This window comes from Puntigrus tetrazona, chromosome 4 (assembly GCF_018831695.1).
Source record: "Puntigrus tetrazona isolate hp1 chromosome 4, ASM1883169v1, whole genome shotgun sequence".
Lineage (NCBI taxonomy): Eukaryota > Metazoa > Chordata > Actinopteri > Cypriniformes > Cyprinidae > Puntigrus > Puntigrus tetrazona.
In genome coordinates, this window is record NC_056702.1 from 1,586,344 (window position 1) to 1,609,259 (window position 22,916).

General features: G+C 37.8%; 5 protein-coding genes across 9 annotated transcripts; 1 reads left to right on the top strand and 4 right to left on the bottom strand.

Moving 5' to 3' along the window:
* Positions 1 to 1,935: 1,935 nt before the first annotated feature.
* Positions 1,936 to 4,962, bottom strand: LOC122342888 (deleted in malignant brain tumors 1 protein-like). Of its 2 annotated transcripts, XM_043237039.1 has the most exons (7): positions 4,642 to 4,962; positions 4,261 to 4,557; positions 3,272 to 3,580; positions 2,870 to 3,175; positions 2,547 to 2,635; positions 2,336 to 2,435; positions 1,936 to 2,242 (listed from the first exon to the last, which is right to left on the bottom strand). In XM_043237039.1, the coding sequence occupies exons 2-6, from the start codon at positions 4,427 to 4,429 to the stop codon at positions 2,343 to 2,345; spliced, it is 966 nt and encodes a 321-aa protein (XP_043092974.1). In that variant the 5' UTR covers positions 4,430 to 4,557; positions 4,642 to 4,962; the 3' UTR covers positions 1,936 to 2,242; positions 2,336 to 2,342. The 2 variants fall into 2 exon arrangements, with proteins under 2 accessions (XP_043092974.1, XP_043092972.1); XM_043237037.1 differs by having other exon boundaries at positions 4,261 to 4,962.
* Positions 4,963 to 5,045: 83 nt separating this feature from the next.
* Positions 5,046 to 7,026, bottom strand: LOC122342889 (deleted in malignant brain tumors 1 protein-like). Its single transcript, XM_043237040.1, has 5 exons — positions 6,866 to 7,026; positions 6,653 to 6,761; positions 6,227 to 6,559; positions 5,820 to 6,128; positions 5,046 to 5,459 (listed from the first exon to the last, which is right to left on the bottom strand). Exons 2-5 carry the CDS (start codon positions 6,684 to 6,686, stop codon positions 5,098 to 5,100), a joined length of 1,038 nt encoding a protein of 345 aa, XP_043092975.1. The 5' UTR covers positions 6,687 to 6,761; positions 6,866 to 7,026; the 3' UTR covers positions 5,046 to 5,097.
* A 914-nt stretch (positions 7,027 to 7,940) lies between these two features.
* selenoo2 (selenoprotein O2) lies at positions 7,941 to 18,347 on the bottom strand. 2 transcript variants are annotated; one of them, XM_043236890.1, is made up of 12 exons: positions 18,213 to 18,347; positions 17,635 to 17,651; positions 13,807 to 14,191; positions 12,871 to 13,074; positions 12,254 to 12,431; positions 11,794 to 11,924; positions 11,417 to 11,694; positions 11,162 to 11,289; positions 10,906 to 10,937; positions 10,247 to 10,432; positions 9,945 to 10,101; positions 7,941 to 9,857 (listed from the first exon to the last, which is right to left on the bottom strand). In XM_043236890.1, exons 3-12 carry the CDS (start codon positions 14,007 to 14,009, stop codon positions 9,627 to 9,629), a joined length of 1,728 nt encoding a protein of 575 aa, XP_043092825.1. In that variant the 5' UTR covers positions 14,010 to 14,191; positions 17,635 to 17,651; positions 18,213 to 18,347; the 3' UTR covers positions 7,941 to 9,626. The 2 variants fall into 2 exon arrangements, with proteins under 2 accessions (XP_043092825.1, XP_043092824.1); XM_043236889.1 differs by lacking the exons at positions 17,635 to 17,651; positions 18,213 to 18,347 and having other exon boundaries at positions 13,807 to 14,261.
* On the bottom strand, positions 15,332 to 17,370 carry LOC122342781 (tetraspanin-7-like). The gene has a single exon (XM_043236891.1). The coding sequence runs from the start codon at positions 16,880 to 16,882 to the stop codon at positions 15,791 to 15,793; it is 1,092 nt and encodes a 363-aa protein (XP_043092826.1). The 5' UTR covers positions 16,883 to 17,370; the 3' UTR covers positions 15,332 to 15,790.
* Positions 18,348 to 18,445: 98 nt separating the features above from the next.
* Positions 18,446 to 22,799, top strand: si:dkey-14d8.1 (zinc finger protein 135). 3 transcript variants are annotated; one of them, XM_043236885.1, is made up of 7 exons: positions 18,446 to 18,628; positions 19,265 to 19,461; positions 19,542 to 19,631; positions 19,725 to 19,820; positions 19,949 to 20,059; positions 20,141 to 20,294; positions 20,618 to 22,799. In XM_043236885.1, the coding sequence occupies exons 1-7, from the start codon at positions 18,595 to 18,597 to the stop codon at positions 22,306 to 22,308; spliced, it is 2,373 nt and encodes a 790-aa protein (XP_043092820.1). In that variant the 5' UTR covers positions 18,446 to 18,594; the 3' UTR covers positions 22,309 to 22,799. The 3 variants fall into 3 exon arrangements, with proteins under 3 accessions (XP_043092820.1, XP_043092822.1, XP_043092823.1); XM_043236887.1 differs by having other exon boundaries at positions 20,636 to 22,799; XM_043236888.1 differs by lacking the exon at positions 18,446 to 18,628 and adding an exon at positions 18,649 to 19,059.
* Positions 22,800 to 22,916: the final 117 nt, after the last annotated feature.

The following is a 22,916-nucleotide window of genomic DNA, read 5'->3' on the forward strand; positions in this document are numbered from 1 at the left end:
CACACGACATTGGCGTCTAACAAATCCCAGCCATCGTAACACACTGTTCCCCATATTTCATGACGGAAAACCTGCACTCTTCCTGAACAGGAGCTGCTGCCGTCAACTAGCCTGACTGGAGAGGATTCGCCTGGAGTGGAGTTTCCCAGAACTGCACGGGAGAAAAAAACCTTTAAGAATCACAAGTATAACATGCTGCATTTGTTCAATAAAATTAAGATAAGCTCTCACTTTGAAAAAAAATGAGCCATGTTGTACAGAGCAGCTCTGCAAGGAAACTAGGAAAAATAACACTGAAAGAGATGCAGAAGAAATGAAACATTTTTAATGCATTAAACATGATTTGAAATGTATTGTATGATTTTTATCTAATTTCAAAAACTATAATAAATAAAAATCAAATTGATCATTTATAATAATACTTACATTACACCTTTAGAAAGTCATTGTATTAAAACAGATGACTTTAACTTTGGTTAAAATTGTTTATGAAAAGATATAACACATGACATACATTATGAACAATTAAGATTATGAAATTAAAATACATAAAGGCTTAGGTAAGACGTTCCCAAAAATTGCTATTTTACACTTCCTTTATAAATTCATGAATATAAATAAAAAATGGACCACTGTTTGACATTAAAAAGCCTGTCAAAAGTGTCAAAATTTACTTATTACCTCTATATGTTTACATTTTGCCTACATAGCCTATAAGGATAATACAAATCAATACAATTCTATTTTATGCATGAAATTGTATTTAGAATGAATCATACCTTAGAAGCAATAAATGGAACAAATGAATACACATTTACTTTTAACAATTTAGTAGACAAATAGTAATAGTACATTAAAGATAAATAGTTACAAATATGACTAAGGGGTTAAACCTTTTGAAGTGTCCCATGGATGCGGCTGTCTTCTTTCTGAATATGAAATATAAGTATGTAAGTTGGAGATTTTTAGTACATTTCTCTAGAGGTACATCCTCCAGCACCTGACTCCACCCTACAGATGACTCTGACAAACACACTTTTTTAGTAATTTTAAAGAGTTAAAAAGTAATTTAAAAGAGTAATTTTTTTCAGCACATATACAACAGGTGTAAAAGTCAGCAAACTGAAGAAAGCATGAGCCATGCAAGGCATGACATAAAAACATTTAGTCATAAAAGAAACTATAAGGGATTGATCACAATAGTTATAGCCTCTGTCTCTGAGATTTGATCATTCTTAACTTGTTATTTTCATTCATAAAGCTGGGTTTTAAGGGGCACCAATTTAAGGTCATTGTTATTGTTTGGAACAGACCACACTGTTTAGTATTCCCAAAAAGTTGTCCAAACTTTTGCTCTTGCAAGCAAATAACATGCTGTTTATTTTTCCAATTTAGTTTGGTAGTTCAAATGAGCTTTTCCTGCCTAATTACTTTGACAGGCCCCATTAGCAGGATGCAAACTGTAAATATTTTGAATATTTACCTTTCACAAGCAATCCTGGATTCTTTATGACCACAAAAGTACCATAATAAGACTTCAGTTTCTATGCGTTCTAAGACATTCCAGATCTTAAATTAAAATTTGGCTGTAATTATTCACTGTTGACACTTTACTATGTTTTTGAACTGGGATAGGACGTTTTTTTCTGCTAAATACAATGCACGTGTCTGTCTCAGTTCATTACCCATTGCAAATGGTTTACAAAACTTTTCTGACTCACCAGATGCATTTATGTCATGGATGTTTTTTTTTTTTTTTTTTAACTAAGTAATTATCTAAATATGGTAAAATAGCATGCACCATATCTACATTATTTTCAAGTATAAGGGTTTTTTTCTGTAAAACAAGATAATTGGGACCAGAAAGACTACAACATCCAGAAACATAATTGTTTAATCACACATTATTCATGTTTATTATGCAATTATATAAATTAAGCAAATGGATTTGCGTTCATTGAAATTACCATTAAACATATTGCTATTATATATTCATTTATTTAGCCTCAGACAAGTTTATATATACAATATTGGCTATATCAAGTTATATTTTACAATATATATTACATTTATATTTAGCAAGTTAGAATGTGACACAATGATACTTCATCATCAACTACATGGATACATAAAATATTATTGTATGTGGAAATATATGCAAGATAATTATTAATTTCACTCAAAATGTAGCACTCAATGCCCTAGTGTTTGCTTGTTTTCTCCTCCTTTTTCCAGAAATGACCTGAGGAACAACAGCATTGCATATTTTTATTGTGGAAAATATTAAATTAAAGAAAAAATCTTTAGTTTTTTAAAGATAAAATAGAAATTTTACCAATTTGTTATGGTGCAGCTCCTGTTCTCTTATGAAAGATTTTTCCATCGTCCTGAGTTCTCAGTGAGAAAGTCTCATTAATATGCAGCCTCTTCCTAATCTATGAGATTCAAATGAATGTAAAAACAGCACACTAACTGATTAGCCAGTAGATGACAGCAAAAAGTAGTAAAAAGATACAGCTCAATGTCACTCTTTTTACTGCTCTCACCTCCTCTGAAAGTTTATTTAAGATTCCAGCTGAATTTGGGTTGACTTGAAGGTTAGCCTTCACTTCCACCCTCAACATGAATTTAACAGCTGAGTAGATATGACAAAGTTAGATTTCTTGCTCAAATGCACCAGTATAGCTATAGGTTATCAAGACCATTCCTTTTAAATCCTATATGTCAAAAAAGTTTGTTATACCAGTATATTTGAGTATGAAATTTCATGGACATTTTGGGTATTTTCTGGTACTAAAATCAGTGTCTCCATGAATAAAACACATTGCTGCATTACCTCACTTACTAAAATGAAAACATCGGCACTTACATCCACAAATGACTCCAGCATCGTTCTCATGGCCACATCTGTTTGGAGTTGCATTATGTGAACAGCTCATCAATGCAGGCTCACTCCCAAAACAGTTTACATTATTCATCCAAACTGTTCCTGTGCCCTTTCCAAAGTAGGCAGCACTCTTTACTTCTAAAACGTTCCCACAGCCCAGTTGTGTACAAACCACTGCTGCATCTAATGCATCCCAGGCATCATCACACACTGTTCCCCACTGACCGGCACGAAAAACTTCAACTCGTCCAGAACAGGGGTTGGTGCTGTTGACCAGCCTAACGTTATCTATCACACACACGGAATAAGAAAAGTTCACCATAAAGCACATATACAAACATTTCAGTATATATTTACTACATCATATTAAAGGTTTGCTCTCACCCTTACAGATGACTCCTGCATCTTTGTCATGTCCACAGCTGACTCTTCCCCATCCACTTGATTCACACTCTCTTAGTCTTGAATCAGTGTTAGAACATTGTAAATCACTAATCCATACAGGTCCTGATCCCTGACCGAAATAAGCAGCGCTCTTGGCCTCGATCACATCTCCACAGCCCATCTCTCTACACACCACTGCAGCGTCTGTTAGATCCCAGTTATTATCACACACTGTTCCCCATGTTCCATTATAAAGAACCTCCACTCGTCCAGAACAAGAGTTATGTCCATTGATGAGCCTGAGAGAAGCTAACAGCCACATAAATCAAAGTAAAATAAACACATTAGACTTTCCTAAACATCACTTACCCTCAGACCACCCGAGGTGTAACAGGTTCTTTGTCAGAACCAATTTAGATATCACTTGCTCGCCAGTGGATATGCTGCAGTGAATGGGTGCCATCAGAATGAGAGTCCAAACAGCTGATAAAACATCACAATAATCCACAAGTAATCCACACCACACCAGTCCATCAATTTACATCTTGATAAACAAAAAGCTGCATGTTTTTGACATTGTATTGCATTCTTTTGTACAAAAAATGTCTCTATATCAGAAGAGAAATATGCACAAACCATGCAGCATTTGCAAGTGAAAACAGTTCTAAACAAATTGTTGGTGCATTTTAAGAGAGGATGGACTTTTTCAATCAAGGAAGTGATATTATGGGTTCTGGAGTCACATCTTGCCAGATGCAACAGTTTAATGACAGATTTGTTGTTTATTAGCTTTTTTACAAACATGCATTCCATTAGATGTTAATTGATGGACAGTGGTGTGAGTTACTTGTGGATTATGTAATGTTTTAGAAACTGTTTAGCCTTTAATTCTGAAGGCAATTCACTGCAGAGAAACCATTGTTGAGTAAGTGATGTAATGCAAAAAAAAATGAAAGAGAGAGTGTAGAAAATCAGTGGATTGCACTCACGGTCACAGATGACTCCGGCATCCCTTGAATGGTCATTAATTTCCGTTTTAAGTAATTCACAATCAATAAGCATGGTCTCATTTCCAAAACAGTTTATACCAAATATTTGTCCGACACCTTGTCCAAAGTATGCACCACCTTTTGCCTCTATAGCATCTCCACATCCCATTTGTCTACACCCAACTGCAGCATCTGTTAGACCCCAGCCATCATCAAACACTGTTAACCACTGACTGTAAAGAAAAACCTCCACTCGTCCAGAACAAGAGGTGATGCCATTCACCAATCTGATGTTAACTAATGGCCACAAAAACATGTGTGTTACAAGTGAACAATATACAGTTAATTATGTTGATTTTGTGTGCAAGATTTTGTACTCACGTTGACAGGTGACTCCAGCATCCTTCTCATGTCCACAGTCGCTCTGTCCCCATCCCAGGGAATTGCAGTTTCTTAGAGTAGAGGAACTGCCACACTGTACATTACTTAGCCATACAGGTCCAGATCCTTGTCCAAAATAAGCACCACTCTTTGCTTGTATAGCATCCCCACAGCCAAGTTCTTTACACACTACTGCAGCGTCTGATGGATCCCAGCCATTATCACATACTGTTCCCCACCGGTCATCAAAAAAAACTTCAACTCGTCCAGAACAAGAGTTAGAGCCATTCACAAGTTTAACAAGAGCTAATGGCCGGACAGATGAAACATAAAAAAAAGAGCTGTTAAAACATACAGAATCTTTATTCTAGTTCTTCCCCTACAAATTCAATGTGTTGTCTTGGTAGCCTAGAGTTAAATGATAACAAAGTTTTTAATTTTTGGGTTAACTAATATTCATTTACAATATTCTTTTAGTATTCTTATATAGACCAACTTACATTGACAGATTACTCCAACATCCTTGTAATGGACATTGTTAGATTCTAATCTGTTGGACTGACAGGCTGCGAGGGTGAGCTCATTTCCAATGCAGTTGACATTATCCAACCATATTATACCCCCACCGGCTCCGAAAAAAGCAGCGCTCTTTGCTGCTATAGCATTTCCACATCCCATCTCCCTACACACCACTGCAGCGTCTGTTAGATCCCAATTATTATCACATACTGTTCCCCACTCATTGTATCCACTGCGATTATAGAAAATTTCCACTCTTCCAGAACAAGCACTGAAGCCATTTTCTAACATAATTCTGCCTGAATAACAATGTAATGAGAGCTGTTGTTAGTGGATTATATTGTATGCAGTTTTACAGTTTTATAAAATAAGAGACTTGTGACTCAATAAATATTCTGGGTTATTTTTTTACAACAATATTACTATGCACAGCATTTGTGGCTTGATGTAAATTAACCAAATTATATCCACTGGAATTAAGTGCCATTTAAATTGCCATTACTTATTTATTTATTAAACTGAATAATTCATACAAGTGCTTGAAATATAAGCAACAAAAATGTATGCTTGATGTGCCATGAACAAAGGAGTTAAAATAATTAGTTCTGTGGTAATCAACATGCACCCTTAATGTTGTGTGTAAAAGTTTTTATACTCACGTTGACAGGCGACTGCAACATCCTTCTCATGTCCGCATGAGTTTTTTGCCCATCCCTGTAAATTACATTGTCTCAGAGTTGATTCGGTGTTAGAACATTGTACATCACTTAGCCATACCGGTCCTGATCCCTGCCCAAAAAACCCACTGATCCTTAGGTCAAAAACATTCCCACAGCCCATTTCTTTACATATCACTGCAGCATCTGAATAATCCCAGCCGCTATCGCACACTGTTCCCCACTGATCATCATTGAGAACCTCTACTCGTCCAGAACAGAAGTGACTGCCATTCACCAATCTGACAAGGGCTAATGTCCACATAGAGCAGAATCAGAAAGAATCATTATTGCACTCATACAGCAACATCAAATGAAAATATATATTAAATGAAATACCAGCAACTTACAGCGACAGATGACTCCAGCATCCTTTGAATGGTCACAGTTAAACTGTCCCGGTTTCTTAGAGCTGCAACTGCTCAACGTAGACTCAGTTCCAACACAGTTAATTTCGCTCAAAAATATGTTTGCCCCACCTTGTCCAAAAAAAGCACCACTCTTTGCCTCAAAAGCATCCCCGCAGCCCATCTCTCTACAAACCACCTTTGCATCTGACAGATTCCAGCCATTATCACACACTGTTCCCCACTGATTGTTATAGAAAACCTCCAATCTTCCAGAACAAGAGTTATTACCATACGTCAGTATGACTGATTCGGATGAACCTGAAATGGTATTGCCTAGAATTTCATGTTACAGAAAAAATATAAAGAATTAAAAACACTGGCATTTTCTTTAAAAATATGCTGTATTGTGTTAGTAGTGCTACTTACTCAGAAAGAGAATGAGACACATGGAGCAGAGCATTGTTGCTTGACACTAAATATATGAACACCACGGGATTTGTCTGGGAAATTACAAACAATTTCCACTTCCACAAATCTAAAAAAGAAAACATTAAAGTTGGAAGCAGTAAGAAGTACAAAAATAGATTCTATTATGTATTAAAATCTATATGCACTAAAAACTGAAATTTTAAAAAGCACCTGCAATGTTCACTCCTGCTTTTGTTTTTCTGTCCCTAAATTTGCGGGTCCACTCTTGTTAAAGAACATAATTAGAATGAAGCATATTTAAATATTGAGGCTGCCTCCTTCTCCATGTTAGGTCAAGGTTGAGGTTTGTTATATCTGTCTGGCATTGGTTCCTCCCACTGTCAAAACACCTTTTTATTACATCCAAGATTGTGAAGTCAATTGTGTCTCACATATGAGCATGACATTGAAAAGCAAATGCATTTAAGGACATCACTGCATTCCTGAAGCAAACATAATACACATATTCCTTTGAAATTTAACATATAGGTTAGTCATTGTAAATGCAACTGGCATGTCTGAAATGAAGAGTGTTTCTCATGCCTTGTGCTGCTTTAAATACCATTCAAATGGGATCTTAAATATCTTAGATTTGCTTTACTAAGTAAGTAACTTTGCATTCAGTCTTAAATTTGACCACTAATCCCTCATGGTCCCAGGTCTTAGTATAACAAGTATAGCACTTTTGTCTGTCCTTTTACCAACAATTTACATAGAAAGGCCATTTTTTTTCATTCTTATCATTATAGTCTTTATGATAATTAAGGTCTGATTTAATTATCAAATTTGTATTTAACTTATGACCACTGAGACCTCAAAATTGCATTCTATTCAAAAGAGTTCAGCTATTATTGTGGTGTCTGTTGTGTTGCTTATGAAGAGATTAATGTATTACCTGCTAATAACCTTTTGTTTTTTATCCCAGAAAGGTATTTCAAACAAAGAGTAAGATTTTTCCTCAGCAAAAACGGCTAGAGCGGAAACATGGCTGCGAGTCTATGCATCTCTCTTTACAATAACAATTAGCAATTTAAACTGTATTTCAGTATTTAAATAAAAAAGTGACTGTTGTAAAATAAGCACAGTTGCAGATTTTTTTTTACTTTTTTTTAACCGTGTAGCCTATTTGCCTTCAATATTACTGAGGCATATCCAGTGTGAAATCCATAGCTCACACTAATCAGCTTTGAATATTATTCAAATAACATTTGAATAATTGAAGGGTTTTAAAACAACTTACTTTGCTGGATGAATAATTCAAAGTACTTGTAAACGGATGTCCTCTGAATAGTGTGTGTGAAGGGTCATGTGTTATATTGTGCGCTTTGTGGATGCAGTGTGTGGTGTAGATGTCTGTGAGGGCAGAGAGACGCCAGTGATCTTTTAAGCTGTCCTCACTATCCTCTGAAGGGTCTTGTGATCCGATTCACTGCAATTCCCAAACCAGGCAGTGATGCAGCTGCACAGGACGCTCTCAATGGTCCCTCTATAAAACATAGTCAGGATGGGTGGAGGGAGATGAGCTTTCCTCAGCCTCCTCAGGAAGTAGAGGCACTGCTGGGTTTTCTTGGTGATGGAGCTGGTGTTGAGTGACCAGGTGAAGTTATCCACCAGATGAACACCAAGGAATTTGGTGCTCCTGACAGTCTCCACCCTGGATCCGCAATAGACAGCGGAGGATGGTCACTCTTTGCTCGCTTGAAGTCAACAATCATCTCCTTGGTCTTGTCGACATTCAGAGATAGATTGTTGGCTCTACACCATGTTGAAAACTGCTGCATATCATCGCTGTATGCTGACTCGTCGTTCTTGCTGATGAGACCCACCACGGTCGTGTCATCAGCGAATCTGATTATGTGATTGGAGCTGTGCATCGCTGCACAGTCGTGAGTCAGCAAAGTGAACAGCAGTGGACTGAGCACACAGCCCTGAGGATCTCCAGTGTTCAGTGTGGTGGTGCTGGAGATGCTGTTCCCGATCCGGACTGATTGAGGTCTGCGTGTCAGAAAGTCCAGGATCCAGTTACAGAGAGAGGTGTTCAGAGCTTCTCTATAAGCTGCTGAGGGATGATGGTGTTAAATGCTGAACTGAAGTCAATGAACAGCATTCGGCCGTAGTTTCCTTTTCAATCCAAATATATGTGAAATCATGTTCAGCTCATTATATTAGAACTATACATAGATTTATATGGACAGGAGGTTCTATACTGTTACTATCATAAAATTCAGATGAAATTTATGCTTCAAAAATTTAACTATTTGTTCATAATCACATGAAATAAAATTGTGGAGGCAAAAAACATGACATTAAGTGAACATTTATTTCAAATATTGTAAGTAGAAACAAAATCCACAGAAATGATTTACTTATTTGTGGCTAAGTGTATTTGCATTTCATATATCTCTTTTTAATTAAATATGCCACTCACTAAATTTATTATGGAAGTTTTCAGAAGACTTTTATAGACTACTTTTATAGTGTTTACCAAGATTTAAAAAATAGAAACAAGAAAACCATTTTTAATGTTTGCAGAAAAAAAGTCTTGGACATTTTGTCATATTTCTACATAATACTTTGTTTAAGCTATTACGTTTTGAAATATCTATTAAAATTGATGGGTAATAATTAAAGATATGTGGTTATATGATGCACAAGACACTCCTTGTTATTCAAACTCAGACAGGCCTGCTAAGCTGAACATCAGAGTCTTCATTAATCAGATATTGCAAAAATAACTAAAGGTTAATTAAAATATGAATAATTTAATCTGTTTCTCAATTTCATAGTAATAAAACATATTTTTAATTGAACAGAAATTATGCCTTGTTTATTATACCTATTAACATCTAGACATTTCCGCTTTATCTGATATGGAGTGCTGTGTGTTGCTTAAGCTTTCTGTTTTGGACTGGGCTGTGATGTTTGGGAGGCTTTAGGATGATCATGTGACACAGATCGTTCTAGCCCATGATGGAGGTTTACTGTTGTATGGTATCTGGTGCGTATCAGTTGCTGCTTTTCTTTTTGTGTTCTCCTTAACTTCTTGTCTCTTAATGCTGTTGCCATCAGCTTGGTCTGAACCAATTCCTGCTGACCATACTTGATGCTCCAGATCTCGACTGAACAAATAAGGGTTCTCTAAAACCTTAAGCAGCTGTTGAACCTAAAAAGGTGTTTTTTTTAGATGATTAAACCAAAAAACAAAAAAAGTCAATGTTTTAATCTTTGCACTTAAATCAAGAGCTCTGACCTCTGAAAAATCCCCCTTTTCAGCAGCTTCAATTGCATTCTGGGCAATGTAATTCCGCAGCACAATGGCAGGATTAGTGGAGTTCATAGTTTCGACCCGCTCTTTCTCTACCTCTGCAGGGTCACTTGCTGCGTCACATTCACGGGCCAGACGTCTCCTAGTGTGGTGACCAAAAATATCATCATTAACATATTTGGCTTTTCAATTCAAGATCATTTAAAAATATTTTCTTTTCTTTTATTCTAAATAATTTTATAATACATAATTAAAACTTGTTATTCGTTAATATTATTTATTTATACCTGTATAGTTTGACCCATCTTTGCCAGTGATCTATCTGCTTGACTTTTAGCTCCGCCTCATTGATCGTGAAAAGCTCCTTCAGCCTGCCAATCTTCTCCAGTTGTTTGGCAACCTCTGGCTGATTAGCTACCATGTTAAACATACCTGGATTTGTGTCAGCCATGGACAGAATCATCTCCAACTCACTAAGCAAGAACACAGAGGAATAAATGAAAATGAGAAGTTATTAATGAGAGTTATTAAGTATCTTAAGTATCTTATGTTATTAAGTATTAAATAAGTAGTAGGCAAACCTCCAAAACAATGCTTCCAAAAAGAACTTTTAACATGTGAAGAACCAAAAAAGAAAGTGTGAAAAAGAAAAACTAGTTGAAAGTATTAACAAAAACTATTAGAATATTTTAATCACTGAACTGGTCCTAACAGTCCTAAAAAAAGATAGAACATAATAAAAAAGGAATACTACGGCATACAAAGAATTAGAGAAAAACACCTAAAAAACTGAGCAAATTATGTGAGTATCCATGGCAAGTAATTGTGCATACATATTTTTACGCTCTTACAACCTCTCAGTACCTGTTTAAAGCTCACTTTTTCAGCTCTGTTTTAAATGTCACTACAGACAAATCGATGCAAATTAATTCAACGTACAACGTACCAATTCTCTTGCCTTGCCTTTCTTGCAACGTGCTGACAGCATCACATTAACAGAAGAATGCAGAGCACAAGAAAATGAAATGTTGGTTACTTTTGCTCAAAACGAGATATTCTAACAATGCACAAAAAACAACTGCATATTTGTTGATACGCATAAACTGTTGAAAAATACATAAAATGTATTAGTATAAAAAAAATTAGCCCCTGAGAGGGTGCAGATACCCTCACCCGGGCTACATTGTATGATTGTTGGCCACCTTTAGTTCCTCCAGCGAGGCACACTGTTCCATGATCAGTTCCACTACTGAGTCTGTGCTGTCTTTCTGTTCACCTATAGGACAGGACACAGCACTCAGCAGACGAAATGTGTTTGTGAAGTCGGCACCTAATAATGGAACAGAATGAAAATACTAGACAAGTAATTTGTTTCTGAGCAATCTGCATCAACTTCCATTCAACTTTCCATTTCTATTCAGTGCAAATGTAAAAATATTTCCTCCCTTTCACTATACCTGTGATGTGCATGGTCTTTAATAAATCCGCCACCAGTTCTACATCCTCTGCTTCTTGTTGTCTCAGAAGACCCAGCTTCTTCCTCATGTTGTACATGTAGAAGTCCTGATAAATGGTCATGAACTCATCTAACATGGCCCCTGCTTTGGATGACTGGAGCTCCGAGCCAAGAGCTTCTGCCAAACGTGCCAAGTTCCAGCGGCATATATATGGCTGAGCTTCATAAGAGTAACGCTGTTTCTTATCAGAGGCATTGCTCACGAACTCAGGGTCAAACCTGCAATTGACAACAATCCATTTTAGAATACGCTAATATACAAGCAGTTAGTTAAAGTTAAACAATTTAACGCACAGTTTTTATACAGCTAAAAAAAACCTGTCCATGAAGCCAAATGGGCCGTAGTCTATAGTGAGGCCCAAGATGCTCATGTTGTCTGTGTTGAGAACTCCATGACAAAATCCCACACTTTGCCACAGGGCAACCAGTTTGGCGGTCCTCACGGTCACCTTGCAGATCCACAAAATACACTAATATCAACACACATCAAAAACAGTCCTTTATTGGCATTTATGATTCCATGAAAAATCTTTGGATATCAATTTCAATGCACAAAGGTTCTTTATAGTGGAGAAGGGTTTCTCTGATTATTAAAAGGTTTTTCACACTAATATAAAAAGGTTCTTTTAAGAACTATTCACTGAAATGTTCAATGAGGTACCAAAACTATTTTTCTAGTTACTGCTGTAAAACCTCTTATTTCAAATGTTCAAGTGTACATATATTTTAAGTGTACACACAAATTGAAGCTTTTTAAAATATTCATTATTGTTAAAACCTCTCTGAAGAAGGAAGCATTCCTCTCTAGGCGGTCTAAATATCTTATTTGTGTCTCAGGGTAGAATGTTTCAATGACATAATCCAGAAGCTGTGCTCGGATGTCAGGTCGTCCAACACTCGGGCCATGTCTTCCAGTGAAGTCGTCCACAGGGTGAAAGATCTCAAACGAGCCAAATCTGATTAGAAATATACAGTGCAGTTGTGTTTGTTAACATTAGTGAATGCACTTACTATTGTAAAGTGTAACCAATTTCAGTAGATTTCACCATTTAGCCCTTAATTGTTTTTATAGCTATATTTGACCAGTGGATGGCAGTATTTAGGTATTCCGACTCAGACAAGCTTGGACATGAGTTACAGCTAAAAAAAAAAAAAAAAAAAAAAAAGCCTCATGAGAGATCTATTACATCTCAGCATGGGCCTGCAACAAACAACAAATTTGCTGATGAGCCTTAACTCTAAAGCCTAGTTTTAAGAGAGCAACAGACCATGAATTTTTTTTTTGTTTAGCAAACTTCAGGATTTTAATTTTTACAGCTTGGAATTATAAAAAAGTAATGTGAGAAATGTATTTCTATGTGTGTCTGAGGGTAAATATAAATAGAAATGCTTAACCTGATAAAGGTGGGTGCTATTCTGAGAACCACTGAGCACCTCTCTGGTCTGGGATTGCCACTGTAGAACGTATCCCTCTGGACATAAAGATCAGAGGTCACCAGTGATCCTGCTCGTGTTGTGGGAATTCCCAGTGCAAACATGGCCTCACTGCACAGGAACTCTCGAATGCTGGAGCGGAGCACTTTACGCCCATCAGACAGCCTACAGTACACAGATACTGAAGCTTCAGTTTTTTAAAAAACAAAGAACATGCAAATTTTTTACCATTGTTGTTCAGTATGTGGTTTTTTTAAATTATAATATTTTCCTTCTGTTTGACAACTGTGTGTATATCTGTATGTGGATAATGGGATAACTCACTCAAAAACTTTAAATTCCGATAAAAATTAAAATCATTATTTGCTCACCCTCAAGCAGTTCCAAATCTGTATGAATATTTATTTTTTATTGCAGCACAAACAACTGTTTGGTTACATTCTTAAAATGATCTTCTTTTGTGTTCAACAGATTTCAGTGTAGGTGAATACATCCATTTTTATGAGTTAAGAGTGGTTTTAGGCTCATTATTCATAGTGAAAGAAAGATCAACTTGAGTTAGACCACAATCTAGCTATTGTTAAGATTTTAAAATCCACGTACAACACATTAGTCATGTTCATAAGAATTACTCAGAGAAAAAAAAACAACATGACTAATGTGTTGTATGTTGATAAAAATAAAATAATAATATATAATATATATATATATATATATATATATATATATATATATATATATATATATATATATATATATATATTTTATAGGCCTAATACACTTCTTATTTTTGAAAAACCATTCATTCACATTTTCTAACCCTAACTAGTAAGTAATTAACTCGTATACTCAGTACTGAAACAACAACAACAATGCAGTTAACCAATGTAATAGTACCGAGAATAAGGTGTCAGCCCAGCGCCTTTAACCTGAATTTCCCACCGGCCACAAGGGGTTCTCTTGGTCGGGTCAGAACTTTGCTCAGCACCGGCCTCCACCTCCCCCAAATAACACACAGCACCGTCACCCAGCTGCCCGGCGAACTGGCCAAACTGGTGTCCACAGTAGCAGTGAGCAGCGGGCTCGGAGCCCGGAATCATCCGAGAGCCGCTCAGATATTCCGCCCCGTGTGGGTCAGGTAAAACATCGTCCACACTCAGTCCCAGTAAAGCGAGAGCCGGCTCGGATATGGCGACGAAAGCTGGGTTGAGCAGCGGCTGTGGCTGGACACGGGAAAAACACGCTCCTGCCACGATCCGTGAGCCCGGTTCTAGTGACGAATCTAGAGGGAGTTTTTTCAATGCAACATTGTTAAACTTCAGTCTTTGCAGTGGTGTGACACTTTGGGCCATTCTGTCTTGCACGTGCACTGTGATCCGTTTGCCGCTCTGCTCAAGAATAACATAATCCTTAAAGGGATTAATGACTCAACACTGAGTACACATCTATCTATCTATCTATCTATCTATCTATCTATCTATCTATCTATCTATCTATTTTCTTCTCTTATTGCCATGCACCACCTGCAGTAATAAATTGTACAGGGGTCGGAGGAATCTAATCAGAGTTGTTTGCAGGTTGAAACGGAGATAAATTTTAATCCGCTCCCTGGCAGGCCATTAAAGAGATCCCAATGATTCATCACTGGCTTGTAATCGCAGCAGGGTTGCCATAAAAAAATACAGACTAATAAATAAGCTTGTTTGAAATCGCAGATTGAGGTTTGGTCAGCTACCTTTCGGGAGCCAAAATATAAATCAAGTGTCTATCCATTTTAAAAAAAGCTCAATAAAACGCTTCAAACTCCCAGATAGAGCATAGGGGTTTTCAAAGTGGATTGTCTAAAAAGATAATAGCTGATAGAATGTCGTTTTTAAACACATATTTTATATGAGAAAATAAAAAATATATATTTCAATTCACGTTTTAACCTTTAAGATTGTCTGCTTTTCAAACTCATATTCAACCTGGCTCCATTCATCTAAGTACAGTCCCTTTATGACTGGAAATTAGATCCCAATATATAAACAATGAGGAATCAGATCCCAATAAACAAAGAAAAACAAGTCATATATATTACACAAACAAAAAAAATTTATTAGATGTGATAAGTAGTTTCACAACAGCACTGCAATATTTATATCAATGTACAATTACAATTACCTGCTGGTAAAGCGTTCAAAAGCAAATGCACACCACAATCAGTGTAACATCTAGTGCAGTGGTTCCCAACCTTTTCTTGTTTGAGGCACCCTTGGAAAGCCTTTCAAAAGTTCCCGGCACCCTTATAAGGAAATAGATATTTAAAATCTCCATAGCTTTTTTATTATTATTTATTTATTTGTTTCATTTCGAGAGTTTGCATGCAACAACACCTTATACCTAGTCCTAGATGATATGAGAATACTGTTTACACTGATTCTGCCTTAATAAAAAAATTTTGTTGAAATTTTGGCGGCACCCTCAAAAGATCTCACGTCACCCCTTAGTGCCGCGGCACAACGGTTGGGAACCACTGATCTAGTGGGTCATTAATAGAAAAACAATTTACAGAATACAAATGAAAAACACATAGACAATTTCTAATCTTTTACACATAACATTTCAGGCAGTATTGAAAGCTACAGGGACTACTGGACAAAAACAAGTCATTCAGAGGCATGCAATAGTATTATATATATATATAAGAAAGTATTATATATAAGATGATATTTTTTTAACTTAAACATTTAATCTAATGTTTATGACACACTAGCATTTGCAATTGTTGCATTTTTCCAAAAAATGTTTGCTGGTCTTCCATAAATACTAATCTCAACTTGAAGATCTGCAGCAAGTACATGAAAGCCTAAATGAGGCAAAGTCATGATGCATTTTTATTTCAACGGGCTTGTCTTCTCAGTCTGGGCGAAAGACGATTGGCAAGCAGACATGCAAGGGCTATACCTGCCACCTGGGTGAAAGCAAGGCCTAGGACTGTTGCTGCAATATGAAAGACGTTGTCATTTACCAAGCTGAAGACTTTGCGAAAACAACCATGTGAATGAATCCCTGCAAGCTCGATGTTCTCGAATACACTCTCTGGCAACGGCCTATTGCGACAGCCTTTTCGTTTTATACAGCAACTGTCTGGCAATGACACAGAAGAATCATTCCCCAAACCTCTTGTTGAGTAAACAATATCTTGAAGAGCCCAATCGGACATGAGCCAATCGCGCCAACCCTCAGCGCCACAGCATTCAAGCGCTCTCTGCAGGCTGTCAAGTGCATCTGCACGGCCCTCATCTTCTCCGTAGTCTAACACCGCTTTCTTAAGGCCACTACGGAAACCTTCAGCAATATCCTCCCTGTAAAAGAGCCCAGAGAGACCCGCCGCTAGTCCACCCATGAGTGTGGCCAACTGGAAGAAGCTGTATGCCCGCAGTAGGTAGGGAAGGTTGGCAGCCACTCCCAAGCATCCCAAAAAGCCCCAAGCAGTCACAGTAGCACCTGTGCCTAACAAGATGATGGGTGCATTTGGGTAGCGGTTCGCAGAGAGTAGCATGTAGTCGGACAGCGAAGCCTGTGCCCAGACCCCTAAGGTGAAGATCGCAAGACCTGCTGCCCAAAAAAGGAAGCTGAAAATCAGGAGCGCAAGGCGCAACAAGGGCATGACTCCCACCGCCCGGCAGCACGGTGGAGCAGCGCCCACTGCAGGCACAGGAGGCGCCAGCGAGGTCTCTGAGCACAGCGATAACGAAAGACGTTGCTGTTGGTCAGCGTACTCTCGGGAGGGTGAGAGCAGATATCCAGGGAGCGCTGAAGGACGCCGGGAAACAGAAGGTAGAGCCGGTCGAAGTGGGGACGACAGTCTTTGAGCACCGTGCAGCTCTCTTTCCCACTCTTTTGCACGGCAGGGGCTTGGCCGAGCTGGTAGTGAGTCGTAAGGTGGTGCAGAGCTCATGGCCCCGTCTTGTGCTTTATCTACCACCATTTTACTCTCTCTCTTTTACTCCTCCCTTTGTTTCGTCCTTTCTCATCTCTCCCGCCTGTGTTTTATGGCCAGTCATCAACCCAAAAGGGCCTATTCAAATTCTCTTTTCCCCATAAATCGCCGCTGGATGAACGCCTGGGCGCGCTTATCTTCGCTTGCAGATTCTCCACCTTCTGTCCGATGTTCATTTGCGACATTTCCTACACTCTCTTGATGCTGCTGCAATGGCCGTCTGACTACACTGCATCTCTGACGATATGAAAGGGGGTGGGTGATTATATGGCTATGATGCTGTTAACCCACACAGCCCTGATCCCCCTCTACTGGTGCAGGATCTACTGGTTCAGGGTCAAAAGTCTCTGTTCTGGTCGATATGTGGGCTTTATAGGCCTTTAATAATCTAATGTCTTTACAACACTGTTATTGATTCTTTTTTAGATTAAATATTATAGATTTTTACAATTACTCATTTATGTTTTGTGTGTTGATGCATAATCAAGGACAGATTTTATAGGTCTTTGAATGGGACTGAATTTGCTTAGATTTTGGCACATTCACATTCATGATATTAAAACATATAAAACAATACTGAAAGAGTTTATATTTATGCTGACATATATGGCTGCTTTTCCCTTACTATTAGGTTTAAAATATTTTAATACATAATTTTTTTTTTTTTTTTTAAATGTATGAAATATGCAGGCATAATGTATATTTAAGCACATGAAAAGAAAGAATGATGTTTGACATACCTTCACTTTTTCTCTCGCTGTGGTCCATGTACCCCAGTTGATCCAAATCATGTAAAACAGCAAAAAACAATGTTAGGCCTCTATACTCAGGTAAGATGACTAAAAGGTTCTCTAACCTCCTTGACAACTTGCAGCGCAAATCACACAAACTTTCCACCCATAATAAAATGTCCCAAAATAATAATTTGGATTACATTGTAACACTATCGCCAAATTCTGTCTTTTGCAAAACACACACACACACACACACACACTTAGAGGTAACAATTAGTACTCCCTTAATAGTGAAGATCCATATTTATATAACCTATGAAAAGAGCAGTATCTCCCCTAGCAGACATTTAAAAAAGCTTGGGAAATGTGACCCGTCTTTTCAGAAGCACCATTTGTCTCCATCACATCATTCCCTCCTTCCATGAAACCTTTTATTGTCTCCTCCTCTAATTAATGTGTTTATGAAGAGAGGTGCTTCTCAGAAAATAATGTCAGTAAATGATGGTGATGGGCTATGTGAAAAGTGAAGAAAAAAATGAAATTATGTCAGTTATTTTATCAGTAAATCGGAAATGTGTACTCACATGTCTTCTGCTTTCTACTAATGTGTATTTGCTGTTGCACTGTTTGATTGTACAAAGCTGGGCTTTACATATAGCTATGCTCACTTTAATCACTTACAAAGATATAAATTGGTACATTTCTTTACAACCGGTGACAGCGCACTCGTTCTCCGCCAGACCTGATGCGGTGTCGTGCACGTTCAAACATCTTAAAAAGCGCGGAATGAAGACCTGCTTCCGGCTACTTCCGGTATCCCAGTTGAGCGTTGTTGTTCGTTGCTTCGGTCAACTTCACGATAGTCGTTCGCCAGTGCGTTTAACTGCTATTATGGTTCAATTCTGTGTCACAAAGCGTGCAGAGTTTGATTAAGAGACAAAAATCGATTTATTCTAACCTTAATATATGGAAACCCTTAACGTAGAGAGCCGCGAGGCGGGTGAGTTTTATTTAGCTTGTGAGCTAAATGCTAAGAGAGTGAAGCTAGCACAACCAATCCTATTAAAGTTACTTACACACATACACCACACAACTCAGAACACATTTGGCTATATTATTTTTTTTTAAAAGAGGGGGCTGGTAAAAAAAATCCTATTTTGTTCTTTAACTTAACAACTTTCGAACTGTTATGTAGTTTAAGAATATTTCTAAAAAAGTGTCCATTATAAATAAAGACAATGCATTTATAATCTACTGAAATTCAAGTTTTTTTCACATCATTACTTAAAAGCATTGATTAAAACAATATTGATTAATATTTAAGAGCATTTAGTTAAAGTTCTCAGCATGTAAAGCTTAATCTACGATATATTATTTGAGCCATATGGATGTTGTATTGCACCTGTTTTACAAAGTAGGCACAACTCAACTGTAAGCTCGATTTCTTCATGTGTTGTTTATACCAATCATGTATTATATTTATGTAAATGCATTAAATTCTTCAAAGCAAGAATTTAATTTTCAAATCATCATAATAACTTCAGATTTATTAAACTCATTATAACTACCAGAATTGTGAATATCTTTTGATATTATACACTGATATACTCTGCACTGTCTTTATCTCCCCCCCAAGCTCTCCCTCTCTCTGCACTGCGTCTGGTTGTGCCACCTCTTCGGCTGATGTCAGCATTTCTATGGCAGGTGGTTCAGCGTCGTATTGTGACACAGTATGGGAAGCTGGAGCAATTTGTGGTGCTGGTAACGGAGACTGTGCCAGACATCATGAGTCGAAGTCTGGTTAATAAACTGATCTTTCACCTGCGGAAAAAGGTAGTCATAATTAAATATTTACAGTTTTTTAAAATACTGCACAGTCTGAGACAAGTAATATGGCATTTTTTTTCTTTTAGGTGATATTGGAGCTTTGTCTAAAAGATAAAATGCCAGATCTATGGATCATTCAAGCACATCTGGATTCTCTTCGAAATCTCACACTTAAAGTAATTAATGTTGTGTTTGCAATTGTACTAATCTTATACATAATTTCAAGATATCAATGTCTTTTGTTTTTGTTTGTCTTTCATTTGTTCCAGTGTAAGGATGTGGAAAGTGAGATCATTAATAACAAATTTATCAGAATGGTGCACAACCTTTTAGAAGACCCAGAAAAGAAAGAGAATTTCATACAGGTTAGAATTGTTCACCTCTTACTTGTCTTTTAGTGCATCTTTCCTCTTCACATTTCTGTGAGGTAAATGAACATAGCAAGCATTAAAATTTGTCATAAAAGTTTGACCCCTGTTCTCTTTGTTTTCAGCATGTCTTTCCTGTAGAATACGGATCTGGATATGATGCAGTATTACAGAGCCTTGCATGGGAGTTCCTGTCTCGAGTAGAAGATCTGCTGCCGGTGCCCAACCTCAAAGAAGTGTGTCTTCAAAAAAAGATTTATAAATCAAACATTTTAAAATGAAAATCTAAATTTGACATTTCACGTTGACTTTCTCAGACAGCATCACGGCTTTGCGGTGGTCTCTCGATGATGGAGGAGATTGTGCAGCCTCTCTCAGATCCAGTTGAGATTAAGGATGTTCTCCAGCATTTCAAAACGAAAAGACATCATGCAAGAAGCAATGAGCAATCTCAAAGAGTTATCAGCGAAGGTGAGCTTTACTGTTACTACTGAACCGTTGATTGTTTGCATATGTTGAATAACTAAAACACAGTGAGAAATTTAATTTATATTTAATATGAAACAATCAAAAAAAAAAAAAAAAACCCTAATAATAAAAAACCACACATTAGTATGAAAATAAACTTGATGATTGTATTTTAAATTTCAGAATTTAGGTAAATTTAGTTGTGTATTTGTCATTTTTATTAGCTTGTTGTCTATAATGTAAATTTTATATATATATATATATATATATATATATATATCTTGATTTTGTGTTTTTCTAAAGTTTTTTTTCTCTCTTGGTGACAGTGTCCATTCCTTCTACAGCTGAAGTAGTTTGTTTGCCTCATCCAATTGCACAAGAAACCGTCTCGCCTACCATTACCGTTGAAAATGAGGAAACTTTGCCCCCCACCTCCATTGCACAAGAGACAATTATCATAGAATCAGAAAGCACAGAGAACCAATCAGAATCTGATCACGCGGCCATCGCCATAATGAGCCCTTCTCAGAGTTACACAGAAGAGGATGAGCCTTTAGTGGATAGCGAGGAGTTCACGGTAAGAGCTGCCACTGAAGAAGCAGAGGAGGGCTTACAAGAAGAAGAAGTACTTTGTGAGGAGAAAGACCAAGGTGTCTGTGAAGTCCAGCAGATCTACCTGACGGCGGACGGCTCCACTGTGGTGGTTTCAGAGTTTGAGAACGAGGGAGAGGAGGCGACTCAATTGCAGTTTCTAGAGCAATCAGAGATGGTTGAAGCGTCTGGTGTGAGGCAAGTCAGTTTAGAGCAATGGATCTCAGAATTAACTGGAAAAGGCATCTCTTTACCAGTTTTGCCTCCAACTCCTGTTGAGATTGTGAGGGAGGAGACCATCTATGTTCCTGTCATAGAAAGACCACCGTCCGTGAAGTCTATCATACACAGAAAGAGCAGTCCACCTCGAGCTGCAATTTCCAAGAAGGCAGCGGCCACTCCTTCTGAGTCCCAGACAATGCAGGACGAGAAAAGACACAGCTGTCCCGAGTGTCACAAAGAGTTTCGGTTCGAATGTCTGCTGAGGAATCACATGCGCACTCACACGGGTGAGCGGCCATTCCAGTGTTCAGACTGTGGCAAAAGCTTCAGGTGCCTCAGCTTCTTGACGAATCACATCAAAACGCACTCGCTTGCCAGACCTTTCAAATGCATACAGTGTGTCAAGACGTTTCGCAAAAAAGCCGACCTCATCAAGCACATTCGTGTGCACACAGGTGAAAAACCATACAAGTGCACCATCTGTGGCAAAAGCTTCTCTCAAGGCTCATACTTGAAGATTCACCGCGAATGCCACACCTCAGAGAACCTGCACCAGTGTCCTCACTGTGACAAGAGTTTCCCGACAGCATTTAAGCTGTCCATTCATGTCCGCTACCATTCCATGGATCGCTCATATCAGTGTAACCAATGTGGGAAGAGCTTCATCTATGCCAGCCTCCTTCGAAGACACAAAGGTTATCATGCAGGTGAGCGCCAGTATCTGTGCTCCATCTGCGGTAAGTCCTTCGTCTACATGTTCGACTTGAAAAAGCACCAGCGCAACCACGAGAGACCGCGGATCAAGATCCCATGCACGCTTTGTAACAAGACGTTTGCGGGACCCGAGATGCTGAGGTGCCATCTGCGCATACACACCGGAGAGCGTCCATTCCGCTGCAAAATCTGTGGAAAAGCATTCTCTCAGATTGGGAACATGAAGAGACACGAGCGCGTACACACAGGCGAGAGGCCATTCACCTGTGAAAGATGCGGGAAGACGTACAAGCACTCTTCTCATTTGAAGAACCACATGCTCAGCCACACGGGCGAGCGGCCGTGGCAGTGCTCTCATTGTGGGAAGAGCTTCAAATTTGCTGGGCCTCTTAAGAAACATGAGAGAACTCACTTGGGTGAACGAGGAAATCGTAGAAGGAATTACGACCAAACACGTAGCCGCATGAAAACAGAACACAAAAGTCCTTAATTAAATGTAGGGATATTGCAGCTTAACAATGATCAGATGACACATGATTATCTAGTTATTACTTTAAAAGGTAATATAATTGTGTTTCCCAAACAATGCTTTATGCAGTTCATTATTGAAACTGCACACAGAAATACTTTATAAATTTACACTTTTGTAGTATTTAAAAGGAATAGTTGACTAGAAATAGAAGGTTTGCTGACAGTTTACCCTCAGGCCATCCATGGTGTAGAACTCCAAGTTTAAAAAATGTATTTAAATTGAATTTATTCTTTAAAAGATTAAAATGTAACACACATCTTTTTGCAACACAAGGCATTACTTGATGGACTGGAGTGGCATGGTATGGATTACTTGTGGATTATTGTTATGCTTTTATCAGCTGTTTGGACTTCTATTTTGACAGCTCCTATTCACTGCAGAGGACCCATTGCAGACTGATGTAATGCTACATTTCTTCAAACTATTTCCAATAAAAAAAAACACTATATCTACATCTTTAGATGGTCTGAGGGTGAGTAAAATTTCAGCCATGTTTAAATTTTGGATCAACTATTCAACAACTTTTCAAAATTTTCAATCCAGAAGGCTTGTTGTCATAGTCATTG